This window comes from Cydia fagiglandana, chromosome 8 (genome assembly GCF_963556715.1).
Source record: "Cydia fagiglandana chromosome 8, ilCydFagi1.1, whole genome shotgun sequence".
NCBI classification, from domain to species: Eukaryota; Metazoa; Arthropoda; class Insecta; order Lepidoptera; family Tortricidae; genus Cydia; species Cydia fagiglandana.
In genome coordinates, this window is record NC_085939.1 from 12,813,228 (window position 1) to 12,835,434 (window position 22,207).

At 42.1% G+C, this 22,207-nt stretch overlaps 1 protein-coding gene across 1 annotated transcript; it reads left to right on the top strand.

The window, feature by feature from the left end:
* Positions 1-751: 751 nt before the first annotated feature.
* Positions 752-21,732, top strand: LOC134666841 (sterol regulatory element-binding protein 1). Its single transcript, XM_063524157.1, has 17 exons — positions 752-900; positions 973-1,638; positions 1,875-2,155; positions 3,820-4,050; positions 4,645-4,843; positions 5,489-5,676; positions 7,893-8,068; positions 8,300-8,536; positions 9,458-9,644; positions 10,244-10,379; positions 12,275-12,425; positions 13,865-13,964; positions 15,757-15,834; positions 18,898-19,050; positions 19,610-19,745; positions 20,358-20,479; positions 21,412-21,732. Exons 1-17 carry the CDS (start codon positions 834-836, stop codon positions 21,505-21,507), a joined length of 3,204 nt encoding a protein of 1,067 aa, XP_063380227.1. The 5' UTR covers positions 752-833; the 3' UTR covers positions 21,508-21,732.
* The last annotated feature ends 475 nt before the right edge of the window (positions 21,733-22,207 follow it).

The window sequence follows — 22,207 nt, forward strand, 5'->3', positions numbered from 1 at the left end:
GTTAGATATTTCATAAATTTACTGATTGCACCCGACGATACGACGCCCGACTTTCAATCCGGAGGTCGCGGGTTCAAATCCCGGCTCGTACCAATGAGTTTTTCGGAACTTATGTACGAAATATCATTTGATATTTACCACTAGCTTTTCGGTGAAGGAAAACATCGTGAGGAAACCTGCATACATCTGCGAAGAAATTCAAAGGTGTATGTGAAATGTGAAGTCCCCAATCCGCATTGGGCTAGCGTGGGGACTATAGCTCAAGCCCTCTCGCGCATGAGAGGAGGCCTGTGCTCAGCAGTGGAACGTATATAGGCTGAAATGATGAATGATGATGACTGATTGCACCAATACAAAACTACAAAACAAGTGAACTTCAAATGTTTGAAAATCATGCGGTAAGATGGCCGTAACTTCAGTATGACGTTAACAGTACCAGTAGCGCCCTCTACATACATTACTAGTTACTAAGCGAACCTTTAAAAATTACAGTTCAAAAATAATAGATGCCACTACTAGCGGATGAAATAAATAAACTTACATTATTAATATTATTTAATATTTTAATAATAGAAATATTTTATTGTTGTCTTTTTTAACATAAAATTTTAGTTAATTAATTTTAATTTAGAAGTCGTGGATGACATTTGTACATAGAATATGTCGTTTTTTAACTTAGCTTGAACTACTCGGTGACGAAAGATCGCGCGACTATATTCGTGCGTTTTGATTGGTCGAACAGAATCAGCAGATGTCAAGAATGTAAACATGATATTTTGGGGATTATAAAATCAAAATAATTATTTTAGATGGTGTAATAAACATTTACAATAATGGAACAAGACGAACCTTTTATGAATTCAGATGTCTTCAATGTGAACGATATTGCAGAGATAGAAGGTAGATAGTTAAAGAATTTGTTGGTGTTACTGTCTGATTCATAAACCCTACTGACCAATTTGTTTATTTCAGATTTTCTGAGCAATTGCGATGAAGTTTTCATGAAAAAGTTAGAAGAAGAGTTAGCACTGGGAGACAATGATACCGGTCTGTTAAGTATAGATACGAAAGTGAAGTCAGAAAATGCGCCGCAACCTCAAGTGTCACCTTACTTTAACAATTACAGCGGCAATCCCTTAGTTTCTCAGAATGCGCATAAAGTTAAGTCACAACAGCTACCACAAGTGACTCCTCTGCAGTTGACGCCTCAAGGGTCTCCACAGTTAAAGAGTAGTCCAGTTCGGGGAGTGTATGAAAGAGATGAAGGGTACAAGTTGCGTCATACGGAAGGTGTGCCGTTACCCGACGTTACGCAGCAGACACAGCCCAGGCCTGCTGCGCAACCACCCATGATCGTCCAGCAAGTAGTCCAAAGTCCAGTTTACCTAAACCTAGCTCCCGGAACTTTGCAACCCCTGCCTGACGGTAGAAGCTCTCTGTTACTTGATGGAGTCACACAAGTTAAAGCACCTAAAAATATGCCGCCTAATCAGCCTTTACTAATAAAGAATAATACTAAAGGCATGACACCTGTGATAATTAAGAGTACAGATGCTAATTTCTCTCCAGTTATTTTTCAGTCCAATTTTATAAATCCAGAGACGCAGACTTTGATGTACACCACTGCACCAGTACAAGGTTTGTATTTAGTGAATATATATTAATGTCTGATACAGTTATAAATATTAAAAAAGTGCAGCCCATTTCAACTTCGTTAACTACTATGTCGCCCCTGGCTGCTAAAAGGTTGCCGACTGCTGGTATAGTCTATTGAATTAAAAAGTACTAAATCCGAAACATATTGTAATGTTTCTAACATTGTTTCATGTTTTGGTTATGTTCTCTTACTAATGAAAAGTAATTTACATTTTCAGGAACGTCGCAGAATGTTATAACAAATCCAAAAACCGGTCCAGACAACAGACCAATTCAGACATTTTTTACAACAAGCAACACTCCCACTCTCTTAACAACTGGTATTCCTGTAGTTTTGGAGGGGGACAAGATAGCACTCAGCCAAGCACCACACACTGGCCCTCCTGTAGTAAAAGAAGTGAAGAGGAGTGCTCATAATGCTATTGAGAGGCGCTACCGAACCAGCATCAATGATAGAATTGTGGAATTAAAAAATATGCTTGTTGGGGAAGAGGCTAAGGTAAAACATCGTACATCTTAAGAATTTATATTGTTGTCATAAATTAAATACAGTTGTCTTTCTTAGACATAGTTTGATGTCAATTGCACCCACTGGTTCCAACATAATAATGTTATACAGGGTGAAATTTAAATCACTGGCCATATTCATTCCCGGCACTAGGTTACACTTAAGGAATCTATTTAGCGAAAAAAAAGAGTACACTTTTTTTTAATTTTCATTTTTCAATTTTTAAATATTTTCCACGAGTCGTGGTCACCCTATTACCACAAATGTAAACAAACCTAATAGTAGGTTTTAACAACAACATCAGCAAAACCCTTATCTGACCTTCACTAAACCTTATAATCGTTGCAATAGGGTCCACCCAGTTAGTGTTGGCGATGGTAGGCAGGTTTATCAATTTCGAGGGTAGTCTAAACTAAACCATTCCGCGCTAGCGGTAAACATAACGGTAAGCATAAATGATTAGTCACTCGCCAACCTTAAAATAATAATCGCGCGCGTACTAAGGTTAAAAAAATGTTTTCGAACCGGGAATAGTACGAAGTGGTACGGTGTTATTTATTAAGTGGTGAGTGTTTACGTGGTGCACAAAGATTATACAAAATGGAATCCGTTCCACGCCTTCGCAGACAAGGATTGAATCCAAGAGTACCATCTCGTGGGACTTTCGTTAATTGCGTCGAGTTTTAATCAAATGTACGTAAGTTGATTCAATTTTTTAAATACGCCTGAGTGCAAAGATTCCTGACCTAGTTTTTACTCATTGTTTTTAAGCCACGGACGTTTTGTTAATAATCATTAGTCAGAAATAACATTTTAGATTAAAAATGGGTTGCCTTTGCATTTTGACGGTTCTAAGCCCGTTAAATGAAAGGAAAAATTAGCAACTTATGTAGGTAATCTCGCTGCAATAGGGTTCATAATTGGTGACGCGATTGCAAACAGCGGGAGGGGCGGGGTGTCAATGACCTTAACTGATAAGAGAGAAGCGGGTGTTGTGGGTAGTTGTCGGTTCACCATAACGTACGAGGTTTTTAGGACAACTTGATGATGAGTTATTTCGAAAAAAATGTACTGAGCGGTATTAAAAGAAAAAACACGTGTTTAATATTTTTTCGAGTTCTTTCGGTTGTTTCAATTTGGCCAGTGAATTAAATTTCACCCTGTATATAATATGGCAATGTCTAGTTAGACTCAAAAATGTATCCAAAGTTCACCACCACAGTATCACCCACTTAACTGAGAAATGAGTTTATTCCCTGGCATTTTCTTTTATAACTTTGTATGTAATGTATTGCTCTTGCTGACAGCGGGCGAGGTGTTCAAAATTACCTTCAACATTAAAGTCGCATCATGATCATGATCATGAACACCTCGCCCGCTCAGCAACATCTGCTGCTGGCTGTAGGACAGAGGGCCTGTATCACTCGCTCCATGATTCACAGTTCCTAGCAGTGCTCCTAGCGACACTTTTAAGTTCCTATTCAACAGAGTTACTCTAGAGAGACATACTCCAACTCAGAATAAAAGGGCTTAATAGATAGATAGATTCAACAGAGTGCTGCAACATACTGATCAACAGTTTTAAATTTACTATTACAACTGTCTCTGACTGAGTAACTGAGATTTACTAAACTGAAATATAAATTAATTTACAGTTGAACAAATCGGCTATATTAAGAAAAACGATAGACTACATAAAGTACCTTCAGAATCAGAACAACAGGTTAAAACAGGAGAACATGGCACTGAAACTGGCTTGCCACAGATCTGGAGTCAAAGACCCCATACCGGAAGGGAACTACACTCCTCCACACAGCGATATCTCCTCGCCATATCATTCACCACATGGAATTGACAGTGATTCACCATCATCACCAGAGTATAAGGTATTTCTTTTAAAGCTTATTGGTAAGGTGCTTAGGCTAAATTATGCGATCTGAGTATTGATTAACTTTAAAATGAATGCAAAATCTTACAGTTTTAATATTCATTGTTGAGGAAGTTGTGAGTGTGGTGTAAATGTGGGCCTTTAGGCCATTTTTTAACTATACGTGTCGACTTGGAGAGAGTTATTATGACGGGTAAAGTTGAAGGCACCAGACCTCAGAGCCCTCCTCCTACTAGATGGTGTGCTCAACTGCCCCTATGCAATTAAAACAGCACGAGGCGCTTAGCAAAGAATAAAAAGCCTATGGGGAACCTGGTCTTCAACAGAAAAACATGATATCACGATCCTCAGCATTGAGGGACCGACTGGAGAGGAGTCGCGTCGAATGATGATCCCTTTGACAGAGGCCATACCGCTTCGATGTGTTGCCTCTCTGTCGCACTTATAAATTTGTACGTAAGTGTGACAGGGAGGTAACACGTCGAACGTGGTTCGCGGTAGGCCCTCAGTCCCTTCATATCTCCTAAAAATTGTATTTATACAGATGATGATTAGATTACATATGGATTATTAAAAACTTGTTTATTTTCAGGTGGAAGAAAAGTACTCGAAAGTTGTTATGGGCATGGGAGATCATTCTCGCTTGGCACTTTGTGCTTTCATGGTGGGAATTATAGCGTTCAATCCCTTCAGTTCCTTCTTTGGAGGCTTAATGTCTGAATCCTCAACCACTGCTGACTTTTCGGCAAGGAGGATTGATCAAAGGAGAATATTGTCTGAGGATGATATCAGTAAGTAAAATAAACCTGCCCAATCAACACATACTTACTAGTGTTTTATGGCTGCCAGTGCCAGTCATCATCATCAATTTACTCATAGACTTATTCTAGGTCAAACTTTGGATAGGCATCGTACAATAACAAGATACAAACTAAAATAAAACTAGGCCCAAATCTTACAGACTAACATAAATATATACACTGTAATAAAAAACCTTCAATACCTAGTAAAAATTCATTTATGTACTTAATTTATGTTTTCTGATATTGGTTGGCAATGTTGGCATATTTTTGGACACGGATGAAAAGTGTGGATGTTTCATCCTGTCAATATTAGGTACTACGTTAATAATATACCACACATTATAGCAGTGTCATTCTTGGCCGTCAATAGTAGTACAGTAGGCAAAACACGGACGGGCACCCCGCTCAAAGAATTAGACAAGTTTTGGACCTTATTTAATTCCTCCTCATTGAACTTTAATTTAACCTCTAGCCGCCCATACGTCAAACCTTGCCAAGCAAAATTAAGCTTTATTTTGTCAAGACAAAGTTCAAATTAGAATGGAACAGGAGACCTTTTTATAGATCTCTGGGCGGCTAGAGGTTAAATTTCTTTTACCTTAACATTTAACTTGTATAAATAAATTGTTTTAGGCTACAGTGGTGTATCTTGGAGTGCATGGATATTGAATATGATCCTTATTTACTTTATAAACATCGTGATACTCGGAGGGTGTCTAATAAAGCTACTCGTTTACGGCGACTCCGTACCGAAATCTCAATCAAAGGAGGCCGGACTGTTCTACCAACACAAACGTCAAGCGGATATATTTCTTACGAAGGTACTACCCAATGTTTGAAATGTTACCATATGAATTGTTTACCTTAAAATATTTTTTTCCTGCACAAGTGTGTTTCAACTTCTTTATTCTTATATACCACCCTGGGTAAGAATATGGCTACAAATATAATGACCACCAAAAAATATTTTGGTACCCTAAATAAAAAAATCATGCCTACCAAAAAACATTATTGTATACCAAAAAAATACAGCCTAAAAATACAAAAGCACCTCCATTTTAATTACGACTGCACTTCAAATTGTATTCAACTACCAAATATATTGAATGATCACCAAAAATCATTAATGATCACCAAATCTTGAAGACCAAATTAATGCGATATTTTCACCTAAATAAACCACTATGATTACCAAAAAATGTATACATATTATCAAATAAAGTAAACTGATGCCAAAATTACTAGCCTCTCTCGCTCATACCCCCGTAGCCCGCACCGCATACCTACCTAACCTAATACGAAACGAAATGCTACTAGAAAAGTGGGTTAGGTTTGAACTGCGACCTTTACAGAAACGAAATGCTACAAGAAAAGTGGGTTAGGTTAGGTTTGAACTGCGACCCTTGCAGAAAAGAAATGCGACTAGAAAAGTGGGTTAGGTTAGGTTTGAACTGCGACCCTTACAGAAAAGAAATGCTACTAGAAAAGTGGGTTAGGTTAGGTTTGAACTGCGACCCATGCAGAAACGAAATGCTACCAGAAAAGTGGGTTAGGTTAGGTTTGAACTGCGACCCTTGCAGAAAAGAAATGCTACAAGAAAAGTGGGTTAGGTTAGGTTTGAACTGCGACCCTTACAGAAACGAAATGCTACTAGTAAAGTGGGGGTTAGGTTAGGTTAGAACTGCGACTGTTACAGAAATAAAATGCTACAAGAAAAAGGTCACGAAGTGGATTAATTAATTTAATAAGATAACGGTATATTAAAAATTTGAACATTTTAAATTATATTTTTGGGTTTACAATGATTATTTTGGTGTAATTTGCTTTAATAGGATAGCAAGATTTAAAAATTTGGTTATAATTATTTTACATTAAAATGGAGTTCTAATTTTGGTGGTCATTTACTATTTTTGGGTTTACAGTGATTATTTTGGTGTCATTTTCTTTAATAGGATAGCAAGATGTAAAAATTTGGTTATCATTTCACATTAAAATGGGGTTTGAAATTTGGTAATCATTTACTATTTTTGGGTTAATAATGATTAATTTGGTGTCATTTCCTTTAAAAGGATAGTAAAATGTAATAAAATTGGTAATCATTTCACATTAAAATGGTGTTATAATTTTGGTGATCATTCATTATTTTAGGGTGGTAAAATATATTTTTTTGGTATTAAATTTTACTAAATCTGGTGATCAGTTAAATAGCAGCCTAAGAATATTGCAAGCTCGAGTCTTTAATCCACTTCAGTCTGCGGCTGTCGCGAATTAACACCCTCGATTTTATATACCTAACTTCGAGTCTATTTTCTTTGTACAATTTTTAACAAAATATTAATTAATACCACATATAGCTAAGATAGGTACAGCGCTCCGCTCCGCGATTGTTGAGATATTTAGGGTTCTAGCTGAACTCGTCAAACCATAGCGCAAGTATTAACAACGAATTTAGCCAGAACCCTAAATGGCATAACAATCGCGGAGCGTGATGGTACATATATGGAGCATTCCATGAAATTGTCTACAGTTTGTCTCGTAGAAACGCGAATTTTCTGAAGATTTGTAGGTTAAGAGTTTCCTTTTCTATATCAAATGGTCAAAAATATGCACAGAAAAATAATCGCCTGCTTTAAATGTCGCAACGCAGGAAATAAAATGCGTTTGTACTGGACAGCCCGTGGAATGCTCCATATGTTACTTAAATTTCATGTTATTTCAGTAAGTATGTCGTTTTAAAATGGTGGCTTTTTGGCGACGAGTGGTTGCATAGACAAGGAATCCTTTAAACGGAGCTTAGAGCAATTATTGTATGAAACCGATGCTGCCAAAATACAGGGGTGCGGGGGACGAGGTGACCGAGTCCCGTGCCGTGATTGGTCCGTTCAAAGACACTTGGGCGTCACACAAAGACGCTTGATCGAAAATGGAGTAAAACTACCGTATATTAGTGGCAGAGGGGGTAGCGCTACTGTCTGGAGGATTCCTAGTCTATAAGTGGTTGTGACTTTTAACCCGTTACTACTGTGTAATCTTTCAGAACGACGTGTCAAACGCTAGACTGGAGTTGCACCGCGCGCTGGGGGCGTGCGGGCGGAGCGTGCAGGCGGGGGGGCGGGGCGCCGCGCTGGCGGCCGCCGTGCTGCGCCAGCTGCTGCAGCGCCTGCCCTGCGGCGGCCTGCTGGCGCGCCGCGCGGGCGACCTCTGGCGAGACAGGTGAACGACAGTCCAAGATTTTAACCTTTTGACCGCCAAAGACGTCAACTGCGCCAGCTAACTTTAAATTACATCATTTAATTGTAGTCCCTCCCGGTAATTCCCCGTAATTCGTGGGCACGCGCGGGAGTCTGTCTCTGCGCGTATGTACATTGCAGAGATATACGGGATCGACGTGAACAATACAAATTTTTAGAACTCTTGTCTGATTCCTTATACATGTTTTCTCAGCCCAGCCAGAAGAGCCACGCAGCAATGGGCCGGCGAAGTATCCAGCGTGTCCCACCGGCTCGCGCAACTGGAAATGGTCTCCCAGCACGGCGGGCGCAGCGAGCGCGTACTCCTAGCCCTACAGGCCGTGAACTTAGCCGAGGTGACGGGCAACCGGCGCCTGCTGGCTGATACCTACGTCACGGCCGCGCTCGTCTTCAAGGACCACATACCGAGGATCGGCCAATGGCTGTGCGGGTGAGTTGAGAGAGAGTGATGTCCTGGTCTGCAGACCGTGAACTTAGCCGAGGTGACGGGCAACCGGCGTCTGGTGGCCGACACCTACGTCACGGCCGCGCTCGTCTTCAAGGACCACATGCCGAGGATTGGCCATTGGTTGTGCGGGTGAGTTGAGAGAGAGTAATGTCCTGGTCTGCAAACCGTGAACTTAGCCGAGGTGACGGGCAACCGGCGCCTACTGGCGAAACCTATGTCACGGCCGCGCTCGTCTTCAAGGACCACATGCCGAGGATCGGCCAATGGCTGTGCGGGTGAGTTGAGAGAGACTTATGTCCTGCCCTACAGTCCGGGAACCTGCCCGAGGCGACGGGCAACCGGCGTCTACTGGCCGACACCTACGTCACGGCCACGCTCGTCTTCAAGGACCACATGCCGAGGATTGGCCAATGACTGTGCGGGTGAGTCAACAAAGACTTATGTCCTGCCCTACAGGCCGTGAACTTAGCCGAGGTGACGGGTAACCGGCGCCTGCTGGCCGACACCTACGTCACGGCCGCGCTCTTCTTCAAGGACCACATACCGAGGATTGGCCAATGGCTGTGCGGGTGAGTTGAGAGAGACTTATGTCCTGCCCTACAGGTCGTGAACCTGCCCGAGGTGACGGGCAACCGACGACTGCTGGCCGATAATTACGTCACAACCACGATCGTCTTCAAGGACCACATGTGGAGAATCGGCCATTGGCTGTGCAGGTGAGTGATGACGATGAAAGAGAAAGAGGTTGACGCGCGCCCATCGTAAACGCTATTCGCTCATGAACTGTTAGTGCTTGAAAATGGAATCATGTGGCACGAATGACTAAGAACACGTAAAATTGGCTTCATTTTAGTAGGTATGTCTCACGACAGTTTAAATTCAACTAAAACGTTGTTTTGTCAGATACTACCTCCGGCTGTGCGCGTGCTTGTGCACGGACTCGTGCGTGACGGTGCCGGTGCGGCTACGCTGGGTGGGCACGGCGCGGGGACAGCGCTTCCTGCGCTCGCGGCGCTGGAGCTACGAGCAGCAGAGCTGCCTGTTCAGCCGCAGCGCGGCCCGCGCCGACCCCCTCGCGCCTGCTATGAGGGTCAGTAAAGATACTGAAGCGCACTTGCACCATCCCACTAACCCGGGGTTAAGCGGTTAAACCGTTAACCTAGTGTCGTATTGTATGGGTAACCATGGCTACTCCAGGTTTAACCGGTTAACCCCGGGTTAGTGGAATGGTGCAAGTGGGCCTTAATAATAGTGAAACCGATGAAAAAAAGTCGTATTATACAGAAATTTCATAAGCACGTAAATTACCAGTTGCATGGCTTACTTTGTAATTTAACAGAGATGTATGATGTATGAGTGAGCGTTTACTTAATTACGAGGAAAGTAACTGATTTAACAAAAGCTACTTTTTTTAATAATTATATGTGACATGAAAGGGTAAAAAAAAATTGTACTAGCTAGAATACGGAGGGAACTTTGAGGTTAAATGTTCAAATTAAGGAAAGCTCCATGCTGTTATTTTCCTTTCAAAGCAGCACAATACAGCAAGGGAACATCATTATATTTATTAAAGAGGATTTCACTTAACCGAGGAGCCACTGTATCAGGTAAACTAGGTACTTTAACGATACCGCGTCTATAAAGATTGAATCCCTCCATAAGTGAATGTTAAAATCGCTCCTGTTGTAGGCTTACCACCTCGAGCTCCTACAGAAGAGTCTCCAGATGCTGTTGATCGCGGACGAGCGCAGCAACACGCGAGACGTCTTGGAACTGGTCAAACTGATCACTGACGACGTCTCCACCGACGCGCCGCAGCATACAGGTAACTTACCACTTAGAGCTAATACAGAAGAGTCTTCAGATGCTGTTGATCGAGGACGAGCGCAGCAACACGCGAGACGTCCTGGAACTGGTCAAACTGATCACTGACGACGTCTCCACCGACGCGCCGCAGCATACAGGTAACTTACCACCTCAAGCTGCTACAGAAGAGTCTCCAGATGCTGTTGATCGCGGACGAGCGCAGCAACACGCGAGACGTCCTGGAACTGGTCAAACTGATCACTGACGACGACTCCACCGACGCGCCGCAGCATACAGGTAACTTACCACCTCGAGCTAATACAGAAGAGTCTTCAGATGCTGTTGATCGCGGACGAGCGCAGCAACACGCGAGACGTTCTGGAACTGGTCAAACTGATTACTGACGACGTCTCCACCGACGCGCCGCAGCATACAGGTAACTTACCACCTAGAGCTAATACAGAAGAGTCTTCAGATGCTGTTGATCGAGGACGAGCGCAGCAACACGCGAGACGTCCTGGAACTGGTCAAACTGATCACTGACGACGTCTCCACCGACGCGCCGCAGCATACAGGTAACTTACCATTACCGAAGAATTGATTGTATAATTACGCGATCTTGGTGTAGTTGTAACTAACAATCTTAAATGGGAGGAACATATTTTAGGGTTTACCAAAAAGGCAAATTCGGTTTTATACATGATCAGGAAAGCTTTTCGTTACATAGACAAGAATCTCTTTATTAAACTATATAAGACATATGTAAGACCCTTACTGGAATATGCCTTCCAAATTTGGAATCCATATTTTTAAAAAGATATAATTCTTATTGAAAAAGTCCAAAGAAGAGCCACAAAATTGGTACCGTCTCTTCGTAACCAACCATATGAAGATAGACTAAAGGAATTGGGCCTGACAACCTTGGAGCAGCGAAGGCAACGCGGTGACCTGATAGAAACATATAAAATACTCACAGGACACTACAACGTACCCGGGTTAAGCGATATTTTTACTCGCAACATAAATGACAGACTGAGAGGACACTCTGAAACTGACACGGACGCAGAGTAGTAGCAACCCCAGACGACACTTCCTGTCTAACCGCGTAGTGAAAGTGTGGAACGGTTTACCCGAGTCAGTGATCAGTGCACCTTCGATAAACTCTTTTAAAAACAAACTCGATGAACACTTTCGTAGACTACAAAACACAAGTGGACATTGATGTGCACGTATCAGCTTTAAGCTGCCTGTGCATTTACATATAATAATAATATAAGATGACTTAAGTCAAAGAAGAGATTGTGTCCTCGACTGAGACGTTTGATGATGATGAATATGGCGCGGTACGGCGCTATACCTACTGCATTGAAAGAGCTCGTGTTTCTGAGTAGAACTAACATTTACATTAAATAAAGTGTCGTGAACAACTCTGAATAAAATGGTACAGGTATATTTTTATGATTAAATTAAAACCCTTTACCGCTAACACATTTCTGGCGTGGTATCTCCAGAATCGTCGTAACGAGGCTTTACTATACATATTTGGTAGTAACAGAATTTTGACAAAAGAAATTTTTAACAAGCAGTAACGTCTGCGAACGTTGCTTTTAGGTTAATAAGCATAAGTGGAAAAATTACTGCCTTGACCAATATCACTTGGATTGGAACACAGGTGGCGATTTAAGAAGTGTAACGCTCTTACGGTAGATGTCGCTAGGGTCCCCTAGACCAATATGATGGAAAGATTCGCTGGCTATTGATGAGGTCTTGGCTCAGTTGGCAGAGCGCTGGAGTATCGATCCAGAGGCCGTGAGTTCAAGTCTCACGCAAAGCAGTAATTTTTCACCTTAAAAATTTAGAATATTGTCTGAATTGTAATTATCTTCCACCCCCAATACCTGTTTCACGTTCCAGGATGCTGGGACCCGGTAATGGAGTGGTGGGCTAACATAGTGGGCGTGGCCGCGACGTGGCTGCTGGCCGACACCGGCAAGGCGACCGAGATCGGCGACCGGCTCGACCTGCTGCCAGAGTCGCTGGCTCGCTGCGAGGATCCTTTACCTGGGTAAGCTACATGTTGAGATGACGGCACCTCGTGGCATTGTCCTGTGTTTTAATAGAGTGGTGCGCGAACATAGTGCGCGTGGCTGCTGGTCGACACGGGCAAGGCGGCCGAGATCGGCGACCGGCTCAACCTGTTGCCAGAGTCGCTGGCTCGCTGCGAGGATCCTTTACCTGGGTATGCTTCATGCTGAGATAACGGCACCTTGTGGCATTGTCCCTTGTTTTAATGGAGTGGTGGGCGAACATAGTGCGCGTGGCTGCTGGTCGACACGGGCAAGGCGGCCGAGATCGGCGACCGGCTCAACCTGCTGCCAGAGTCGCTGGCTCGCTGCGAGGATCCTTTACCTGGGTATGCTTCATGCTGAGATAACGGCACCTTGTGGCATTGTCCCTTGTTTTAATGGAGTGGTGGGCGAACATAGTGCGCGTGGCTGCTGGCCGACACCGGCAAGGCGACCGAGATCGGCGACCGGCTCGACCTGCTGCCAGAGTCGCTGGCTCGCTGCGAGGATCCTTTACCTGGGTAAGCTTCATGTTGAGATGACGGCACCTCGTGGCATTGTCCCGTGTTTTAATAGAGTGGTGCGCGAACATAGTGTGCTTGGCTGCTAGTCGACACGGTGATATTCCACCTGTCAAATTTATTGGTCCAATGTCATTGCGTCTCACTCTCTCATTAAGCAAAATGTGAGACAAAATACACATTGGACAAAGATATTGGAGAATACCATCCTAAGCTTCATGCTGAGATGAGGGCATTACGTGGCATTGTCTCGTGTTTTAAGACGAAAGTGTGGATGATTTCGCGCAAACCTCTTTCCATACAAAAGTAGTTCCCAATGTCCTCACTGAATAATAAATGTACTAGGACATTATCACACAATGTGGCTAGGGGTGGTATTCCACCTGTCCAACTTCTTTGTCCAATGTGTCTTTGTATCATAATTTGCTTAATGAGAAAGTGAGACGCAATGACATTGGACCAAGATATTGGACAGATGGAATACCACACTAACAAGGAAAGATAGGTACCTAAATGTCCGGCTCCGATTGGATTTAATTTTGACATATGTTAGAGATTAGTTCAAAATGACAGATCGTATTTTTTTTTAGCTGCCCAATCTCAACGTAGTGGTAGAAATTATCCTCCAAAGTACTGAACCCTCCAACTTTTGTGGAGAGCTTTGTTCGAGCAAATCGCTAGTTAATTACTAACAAAACAAACATGTGACAAGTTCGAATTTCAAACTTCTACAGTTAAATTCAGGCGAATATTAAATCACTCACCAGTGACACCATGATTGTCTTACCTACAATAAACTGTTCACAAGTGACTAAGATTTGCGTTCACAATTAGATACCAACCGATGTTTATTAAACACCGCTAAGTTTATAGTTGTATAATATATCGTGTGTGTAAACATTCGTCCATTGTCCTAGGGCTCTTCACATGGCGTATAAAAGCCGCCGTGGCCTACTCAGTTTGGTGCATTGTCGCGATGCAGCGTCGTTGGAGCGAACCGCCGAGACCATACTTAAGGTAATTATTTATCAAATAATCCGTATTTACATAATCATACGAGTGTTATTAATAATTATCGACAGCCAGTGCAAACGGCTATAAGATCTTTAAGTTTATAAACTCCAATTATTGTTTTTAAAAGTCAGTCATTGCCGTCATTGGCCACTATAGGGAAGTATCCTCTACTTAAAAAAAATGATATCATACGAAATAAAGCACCAGATAATTATTAGAAAAACGTAGATAACAGTTATTTTTAAACACAATTACTATTTAATTAATCGCATAGAAATATAACAAGTGGGTGAGTTGACCGTGACGTCACTATATACTCGTTTTCACATAAATTCCAAATTAGAAGACCGTTTTGACAGTTCAAAAAAAGAAGCTGATTTGACTAGTAGGAAAGTAGCCTATTTTGTAGCAATCATTGCAGTTACCACTGCTACCTGCTACCTTTATAATTATATGACGTGTAACTTACTAGTTTAGCAGTGGCAGTGTGTCCATAGAATGGGATTGGCAACCTGTCAAAGGTTTGCATAGATGGCGCCAGCATACTTCGTGTCTATCAATCCAAGCCTCGAAATTCCAAAAAAAACAAGGTTTTGACAGAAAGGGATTTACAGGTAAACCTATGCTGGCGCCATCTGTAAGATACTTCGTCCGGGCAACCCCATTTGATTACCATGGGCTCCCCTAATTTGAAGGAGTTGAGATAATAATCCGGCCGTCTTAAAGAAATCAGTGAACATACTTAAAAAACAACAAAGGATAAAAAGTCTACGGTGGCCAAAATCGAGAAAACAACTGTCTAATAATTTAATTTAGCGCGGAGCAAGTACCAGGGCCTCATGAGTTACGAGAAGGTGTCGTTGACCAACGCGCCGGGCGCGGCGGCCGGGGCGCGTAGTATGAGTGAAGGTATGCGTCGGCAAGAGGCTGCCGCGACCCGGCAGCGGCTGCCCGGCAGTCGCCGCACTGCTTTATAGGGATTTGTATGACACACCGTCCGATGCAGGCGGCGCGGCCGGGGGGCGTGGCCTGCGCGCGACCTCGGCCGCGCCGCCGAGCCGCTCCCGTAGCGGTATGGCAGCGCTGCCCAACTCGAGTCGATCGCAAAAATGGCGTCTTGCGAAGAAAACTACGAGTATTTAGTGGAGCTTATCTGATAACTGCCTTCATCAGCTCTGGACGTATACAATGAATCGATTCTACTCTTTGATGAAATTAAAATCATCATTATTTCATCATCTTCTTCGTCCTGAAGCAGTTGCTCCACAAGTTTTCGCTTTCGTATATTTAAATTTTCAAACATCGTTATTTTAAATAATACGCAACCAAATCGCACAACTGCTAGCACTGACTCCTGTGTGACTACTGTACGTGGCAGGCGGCAGTCGCCGCCCGGTCGCGCCTATCCGTATGCTTACGGCGGCGCTGCCCAGCTGCCACGTTCGGCGGTGGCGGTCGGTCGCGGCAGCGTCTTGCCGAATGCTATCTTAAGGTATCGCGGCTGCTCGCGTACCATCTTAGCTGCATACTTTTGATTTGGTTTGTTTGTATGATTCTACTAGTTTAAAGTATTATTTTTGTTGACTCGTACAAAAAGTATTGTATACAATAGTGATATAATCAAGCTTTTCAATCTCGTACCTGACTTAGGCAACTCAGCAAGCTTCGTTGCCTAAACACGTTACTCGACTGAAAAGCTCTCTATTATATCACGATTGTATAAAATACTAGTTTACTTTAATTTAAGTATTAAATAAAGACTAAAGATACGGAATATAGTTACTGAATATTGCAGGTGTGCGACATCGCTGGAGGCCGGCTAGCTGACTCGCTGGCCTACTACTGCTGCCGGAAACCCACGCAACTTATGCTGGTAAGATATTCTAAATATAACCCATGTGGTGTGGAAACTGAATTCTAGGAATAGATGGCTGCATTTGGAAGTAATTCTACACATTTTTGACCACATTTGCTTCTTGTCGACTTCATTTTGCATATAAGGTACAGGATGAAATTTTTCATCACCGCCTGGTAGTTAATTTACTCTGTGTACTGAATTTTTAGGTTATACTGAACAACTTTTATTTAAAAAAATTGGCTGTCTCATAGAAATCAGCGGCATCACATTCACATCACACATCAGGCGGTATACATACAGTGTGATTTCGGGGTCGTGGAGCAAGAGAGCCAGACATCATACAGAATCCAAAGATGAGCCTAATGATGTTGTTAATTATTTTTTCACCTCAGCAGCTCGAACAAGGGTACTTTGCTTCTTAAAAACAGTGAGCAAAATGTCATTCAAGTGACCTTTATAGTCAAATGTCATTTCAACATGCGGGGTCTAATACAAGTTCGATATACTTGGGTTCTATTATCTCTGTCCTTCTAGGTATGTTCTCACTGCTTAGGGTGAAAAATTTTGTGTACTACACGAGATCAAAGTTATTTACATCTCGTGCGCTTTTGAATCCCTTACTACGCTCAAGATTCTAAATTAGATTCACTCGCTAAGCTCGTGAATCTATTATAGAATCTTTCGCTTGCACGGGACTCAAAATAAGCACTCGAATAAATATCAAACTTTGATCTCTTGTTGTACAAATAACTATTTATCACCAATAATGATGATTATTTTCCAGATGACAAGTAGGAAAAAATATTTTTGCATACAATTTGGTGATCCTACTCAATGTGACGTCTTGTCGCTTTCCATACAGCGTATGGCAAAAGTCATAGGGTGACCATAATTACTTAGCATAACATTAATTTTACTTGAAAAATAAGAAGAATTAAAGTAATTATGTTTTAATCAAATACTACCATATGATAATGTGGATCATTTACAGAATCAGAAAAAGTGGTTCTGGATCACGACCCAGAAATCACCGTGTATATGAAACAGCCAAATATTTTTTTCGTGATTTCGGCATTGGTCCCATAATGAAGGTTGTTCAGTATGATCTACAAAGTCACTACTCAGATTATGGCTGGTGATTAAAATTTCAGCCTGTATGAAAAGTCACGTAATCACGTGATCTGAGTTTTTGTTTCTTGCGACCAACTATGCTGGGACTCTTGGGCACATAAGAATTTGGGACCCTTTTGGAAAGTAAAGAAAGCGAATTAAACTAACATTTTTAGGGTTCCGTACCTCAAAACGAAAAAAACGGAACCCTTATAGGATCACTCGTGCGTCTGTCTGTCTGTCACAGCCTATTTTCTCCGAAACTACTGGACCAATTAAGTTGAAATTTGGTACACATATGTAAGTTTGTGACCCAAAGACGGACATGTAACGTAAATAAATGAATTTTAAACATGGGGGCCACTTTTGGGGGGTAAATGAGAAAATCAAAAAAATTAAGTTTTTCAGACTATATCGTGTTACATGTCAAATGAAAGAGCTCAATGTGAGAATCTCAAACATATTTTTTTTATAATTTTAGAATAAACAGTTTAGAAGTAAATCAAGAAAATACGCAAAAAAATGACCATTCCCCCCCTTTATCTTCGAAACTACTGGGTCTAAATTTTTTAAAAAAATACATAAAACAGGTCTTTACCTATAGATGACAGGAAAACCTATTAGAAATATGTAGTCAAGCGTGAGTAGGACCAATTACTTAGTTTTTGATCCGGCCCCTACGGGTTTTTTAAAGGCAATTCACTCGCGTGTCACATATATATAAAAAAAAATATTGTTAAAAATTTTGTAATGTACGGAACCCTTGGAACGCGAGTCCGACTCGCACTTGGCCGGTTTTTCTACTATGATCTTCTATTTATTACGGGTAATCAAGTATACTGTCTGTCCTTTGGGGCCTCTCTCTCATCTCATGTGCCCTTATGGTAAAGACGGTACTGATGGCGACGTTAAAGCGATTGTCTTAATTTTTAGGTACTAAATTGCTTTTTTTTATTTTTACATCATAATTTGTTATTTATCAATGCCATCATAAACCATAGCGGGTCATCGCTGACTACCACGGGAGTGCATTGTAGTTGCATTGCACTTGTACCATCATTTGTGCAATATCACTACAAGGCAACTCTCGCGGTAGACACACTCATCGCTGAAGATTTTGGTGGATTCCGTTTCATTTATTTTTATGTGTTTGTTAAGTTAAAGGTATGTGTTACAGATGTTAATCTGTTTAAATTGTGACTGTTATTTATTATGTATGTTTTGCTATTATCTGTGGACTAATATTATAAACATACGCTAACATATTTGGTGTATTAGTTAACACTTTTAAAAAATATATACTTAATTACCAATATAGTTAAATGTATTCTCTGCGAAATATGGACAAAGAGCGCTAACATTACTCATGTATATGTTCGTCCACTTTTCCCTCATAAACTCTCTTTCTTAGGGGCTCACACTCTCATTAAAGCAAAATGTGAGACGCAACACACATTTGACAAATAAATTCTCGTCTGTTCACATTTACTTTCAATTTTTATCATTACCTACGTTTCATCTACTCTTCACTTTTCTGAGGGTCTACCGCGAACCTCGTTCGACGTGTTGCCTCCCTGTCACACTTATGAATTTACAAGTGCGACAGAGAGGCAACACGTGGAACGTGATTCGCGGTAGGCCCAACTCTATTTCTAACTTGCGTGGTGCGGAGCGAAGCGGGCGCGTTCGGTTTCATGTTTTAATGAAAGTGTAATATATCATTACGCTTTGAATATGCGTGCCGCGCCGCTTCGCCTTTGCGTCGTGATTGCTCACCTAGAACGACGCGCAGCTAAGTAGGCCTAGCACATGATTGGGTCGACAGTATCACACGGCGAGTCTTTTTCTATTAAGTAATTAAAGAGGGACGGTTAGTCTATCTCGCCGCGAGATAATGTCACGCCAATCATGTGCTAAGCCTATGTGTTGTGTTTTAACTGATTTAATTAACTTGATCGAAAATTGCAGTTGATGCAAGTATTGTGCTGCGACTGGGTGCTGGAGGTGCGCGCCGGCGTGTGGGAGGCGACGGTGGCGGACGGCGAGCCGGCGCCGGCCGCGCAGCTGCGCTCCTTCCAGCGCGACCTGCACTCGCTGCGCCGCCTCGAGCGCGACCTGCCTGTGAGTGCTGTCTCTCTGTTATACCACAGAATAAGTAATATTGCAGCTGATACGAACAGTTTGGTGCACCCGACCCTTAGTCGTCCCGCCCCGTCGCCCCCGTACCGCGCAGGCGAGGACTCAGCTAAGCGGTCGGTCTACAGTCGAGTATGTGGCCGTGGTATAGGAGGCGAAGATCACAGAAGAAATGAGTCCGAAATTAGATATGATTGGCAAACCTTTTGTTTGTATTATGTTTCCGTACACATGTTGAAAACATAACTATAATTTTATAGATATTTTCAATTATCGACCCGCTCGGCGGGTTCTCTGGTCGTAGGCGTTTTAGGCTAAAAAGTAGAAAGGTTAATTGAATGTAATATTTTAATTTCGTGTTTTGAACACATATTAACTCACACTTACTGACCCCCGTACTACCCCGTACCCCGTACTGTACTGTTTCACTGGGTTTAGTGAAACCTGTGTCGAAACGTCGGTAAACCAAGATAATTGAATAAAATTCGCGTTAGACCCGTCTATAAATGTGAGTTAATATGTTAATTGAGTGGTTTGTCGACAGTGGGTGTCTGGACGTGTGTTCCTGCAGTCGGCCGTGTGCCGCATGATGGCTGGCGCGGCGCCGCGCCGCACGCAGCAGCTGCTCGACGGCAGCCTGCGCCCGCGCCTGCACCGCTCCTCCCTCATCTGCGGGAAAGGTACTCACTCTAGCAGCTGAACCATCGGTCCAAAAAATACAAAATAAAAACATTAAAATAGTGCTTAAAACACTCATTCAAATAAAATAAACACTAACTTGATCAGGTAAGCTGCTTATGGGTTATTGCTAAAAGTCATCCCTTCTTATTTTATTTAAAAGCCTGGCAACCTTTATTTGTGACCGGATTTTCGTAGGCAATCCTATACTATTGTATTTGTAATAAAATTACCATCATTTTGATGTATAATTCAAGCATCAGACAGATGAGTGCAATTATCGATATAAAGTCACCTGTTTAAACACGGTAACCACATAATCGTGACCGGAAAAAGATAGGTTACCTAGTTGATCCTTGTTGTACAAGGTGTATACTTTCCATTGAAACATTTCGTTCGTCAGACAAATCGTCAAAAAGTGAACTTTGACGAAAAACTTTTTTTTTTTCAAGAATTAATTAAAAATAGCCTTGACCATATTTTTTTAGGCTTGTGTTCTGGAACATATTTTCTTTCATAAAATCTAAGTTTCATCCGTCAGACGTATGGGTGAAGGTCGACCATATATCCCGGATCTCCTACTATTGTCCTACAGTGACGTGTTTTGTTGACAGAGCGCGCGCTGGAGGGCGGCGGCGGGTCGGGCGAGCGCGCGGTGGCGCTGTACATGGCGTGCCGCCACCTGCCGCCCGCCGTGCTGGCCGCGCCCGGCGAGCGCGCCGGCATGCTCGCGCAGGTAACTGTTGCTACACGAAGGTTATTCCCACTAGTTACCACCAACTTCTTACCAGCACGTGGTAACTACTGGCAATTTTTAAAACACTGTAACAACTGGGAAGAAAAACCCCAGTATTTACCAGCAAACCCAGTTGGTGGTAACTCTAACAAAATTTTGGTAACAAAACCACCAAGTTCTTACCAGTGGTAACTACTGGGAAAAAAATCCCAGTACTTATCACCAGAGTCGGTAAAAGGTGGGATTTTTTTTCCCAGTAGTTACCACTGGTAAGAACTTGGTGGTAACTAGTGAGAATAACCCCCAAACTCAGATCAGGCGGCCTAGCCGAGGTGACAATTGCAATCGCTTGCGCTTCGCTATCGAATCGTCTCTCTATCACTCCATATTAGAGTAACAGTGCCAGTTGCGTTTCGTTCGCTACGGAGCTTAAATTATTTATCACGACGTTTCAAACATGACATTACGACAGACATTTAGACCGACAAGAAATTGTAGAAATTAAAAAGAGGGAACATCGTAGTGTCGTCCCGTTTTCTTAAGATTGATTCGAAAGGAACGACACGACGATGTCGCCAGCTTTGAATTTCTACAATTCTTGTCGGTCTATACTAATAATCGCACGCACGTAAATACGTACTACGCATAATAAAGTCCCGTTGCTCCAACTCTTTAAACTGCAAAACGTAATTCAAGACCAAAAAAAAGTAAGACAATGTTGCCACTGTAATAATTCATTTTGATAAATAATCACGCTAAGATAATGTATTTATTAGTAATTATACTCCTACGATTCAAAAAAGTACTTTTATTTACTTATTTTTACATAAATACAAGACGCGCTAGTAAAAAAGTGGCAACATTTCAACTTTTTTTGGTCTTGAATTACGTTTTGCAGTATAGTTTAAATAATTATAAAATAATTGATGCAGGCCGCAGCTACGCTCCAGAAGATCGGCCACCGCTCCCGCCTGCCGCACTGCTACCATCTCATGAAGTCCATCAGTACTCTGCCTTCGGCGCCTTAAACAATCTATTACGTGTATACTCTGTCACAACGACCTTGTCAGTAGAAAGAAGCGGCAAATTAAAAAAATGTAGATGCGAAGAGTTGACTTGCAAATGAAAATTTGAATTTGGCGTCTTTTTCTACTGACAAGTTGGGTGTGTTTAGGTATAACTTTTTATTTGGAAGTCTTATACTTTCATTAAGCTACGCTCATAGCGAGTACCTACACGTATATTATTTAACCTAATTTATGATTTAGGTGTACTTTTTCAATAAAATTGTTTTGAGCTTTAAATTTGTTTTTTTTTTCTTACCTTAATAATATATTATAGCAGCGGTCGGCAACCTTTTAGCAGCCAAGGGCCAAATAGTTGTTACCGAAGATAACGCGGGCCGCACTTTGTTAATATTTATGACTTTATCAGATATTATAAACTGAAAACTTCAGACATTGTCGTTTGTCAATATTACATACAAAATGACCAGGCAGGCTCCCGGGCCGCAAGTGAGAGGGTCGAAGTAGGGCTATATCCGCGAAAATCGAAGTTCGCAAATTGCGGGCATCTTTCTCTGTCACTCAATTACGCCTTCCTTGGAGCAAAAGAGAAAGATCCCCGCAATTTGCGAATTTCGGTTTTCGCGGCAGCCCCCCTAAAACCTCGGGGATTGCGTTCGGATGGCAAAAGACCAGCGGCCTATTTTATAAAGCTACAAGTTAC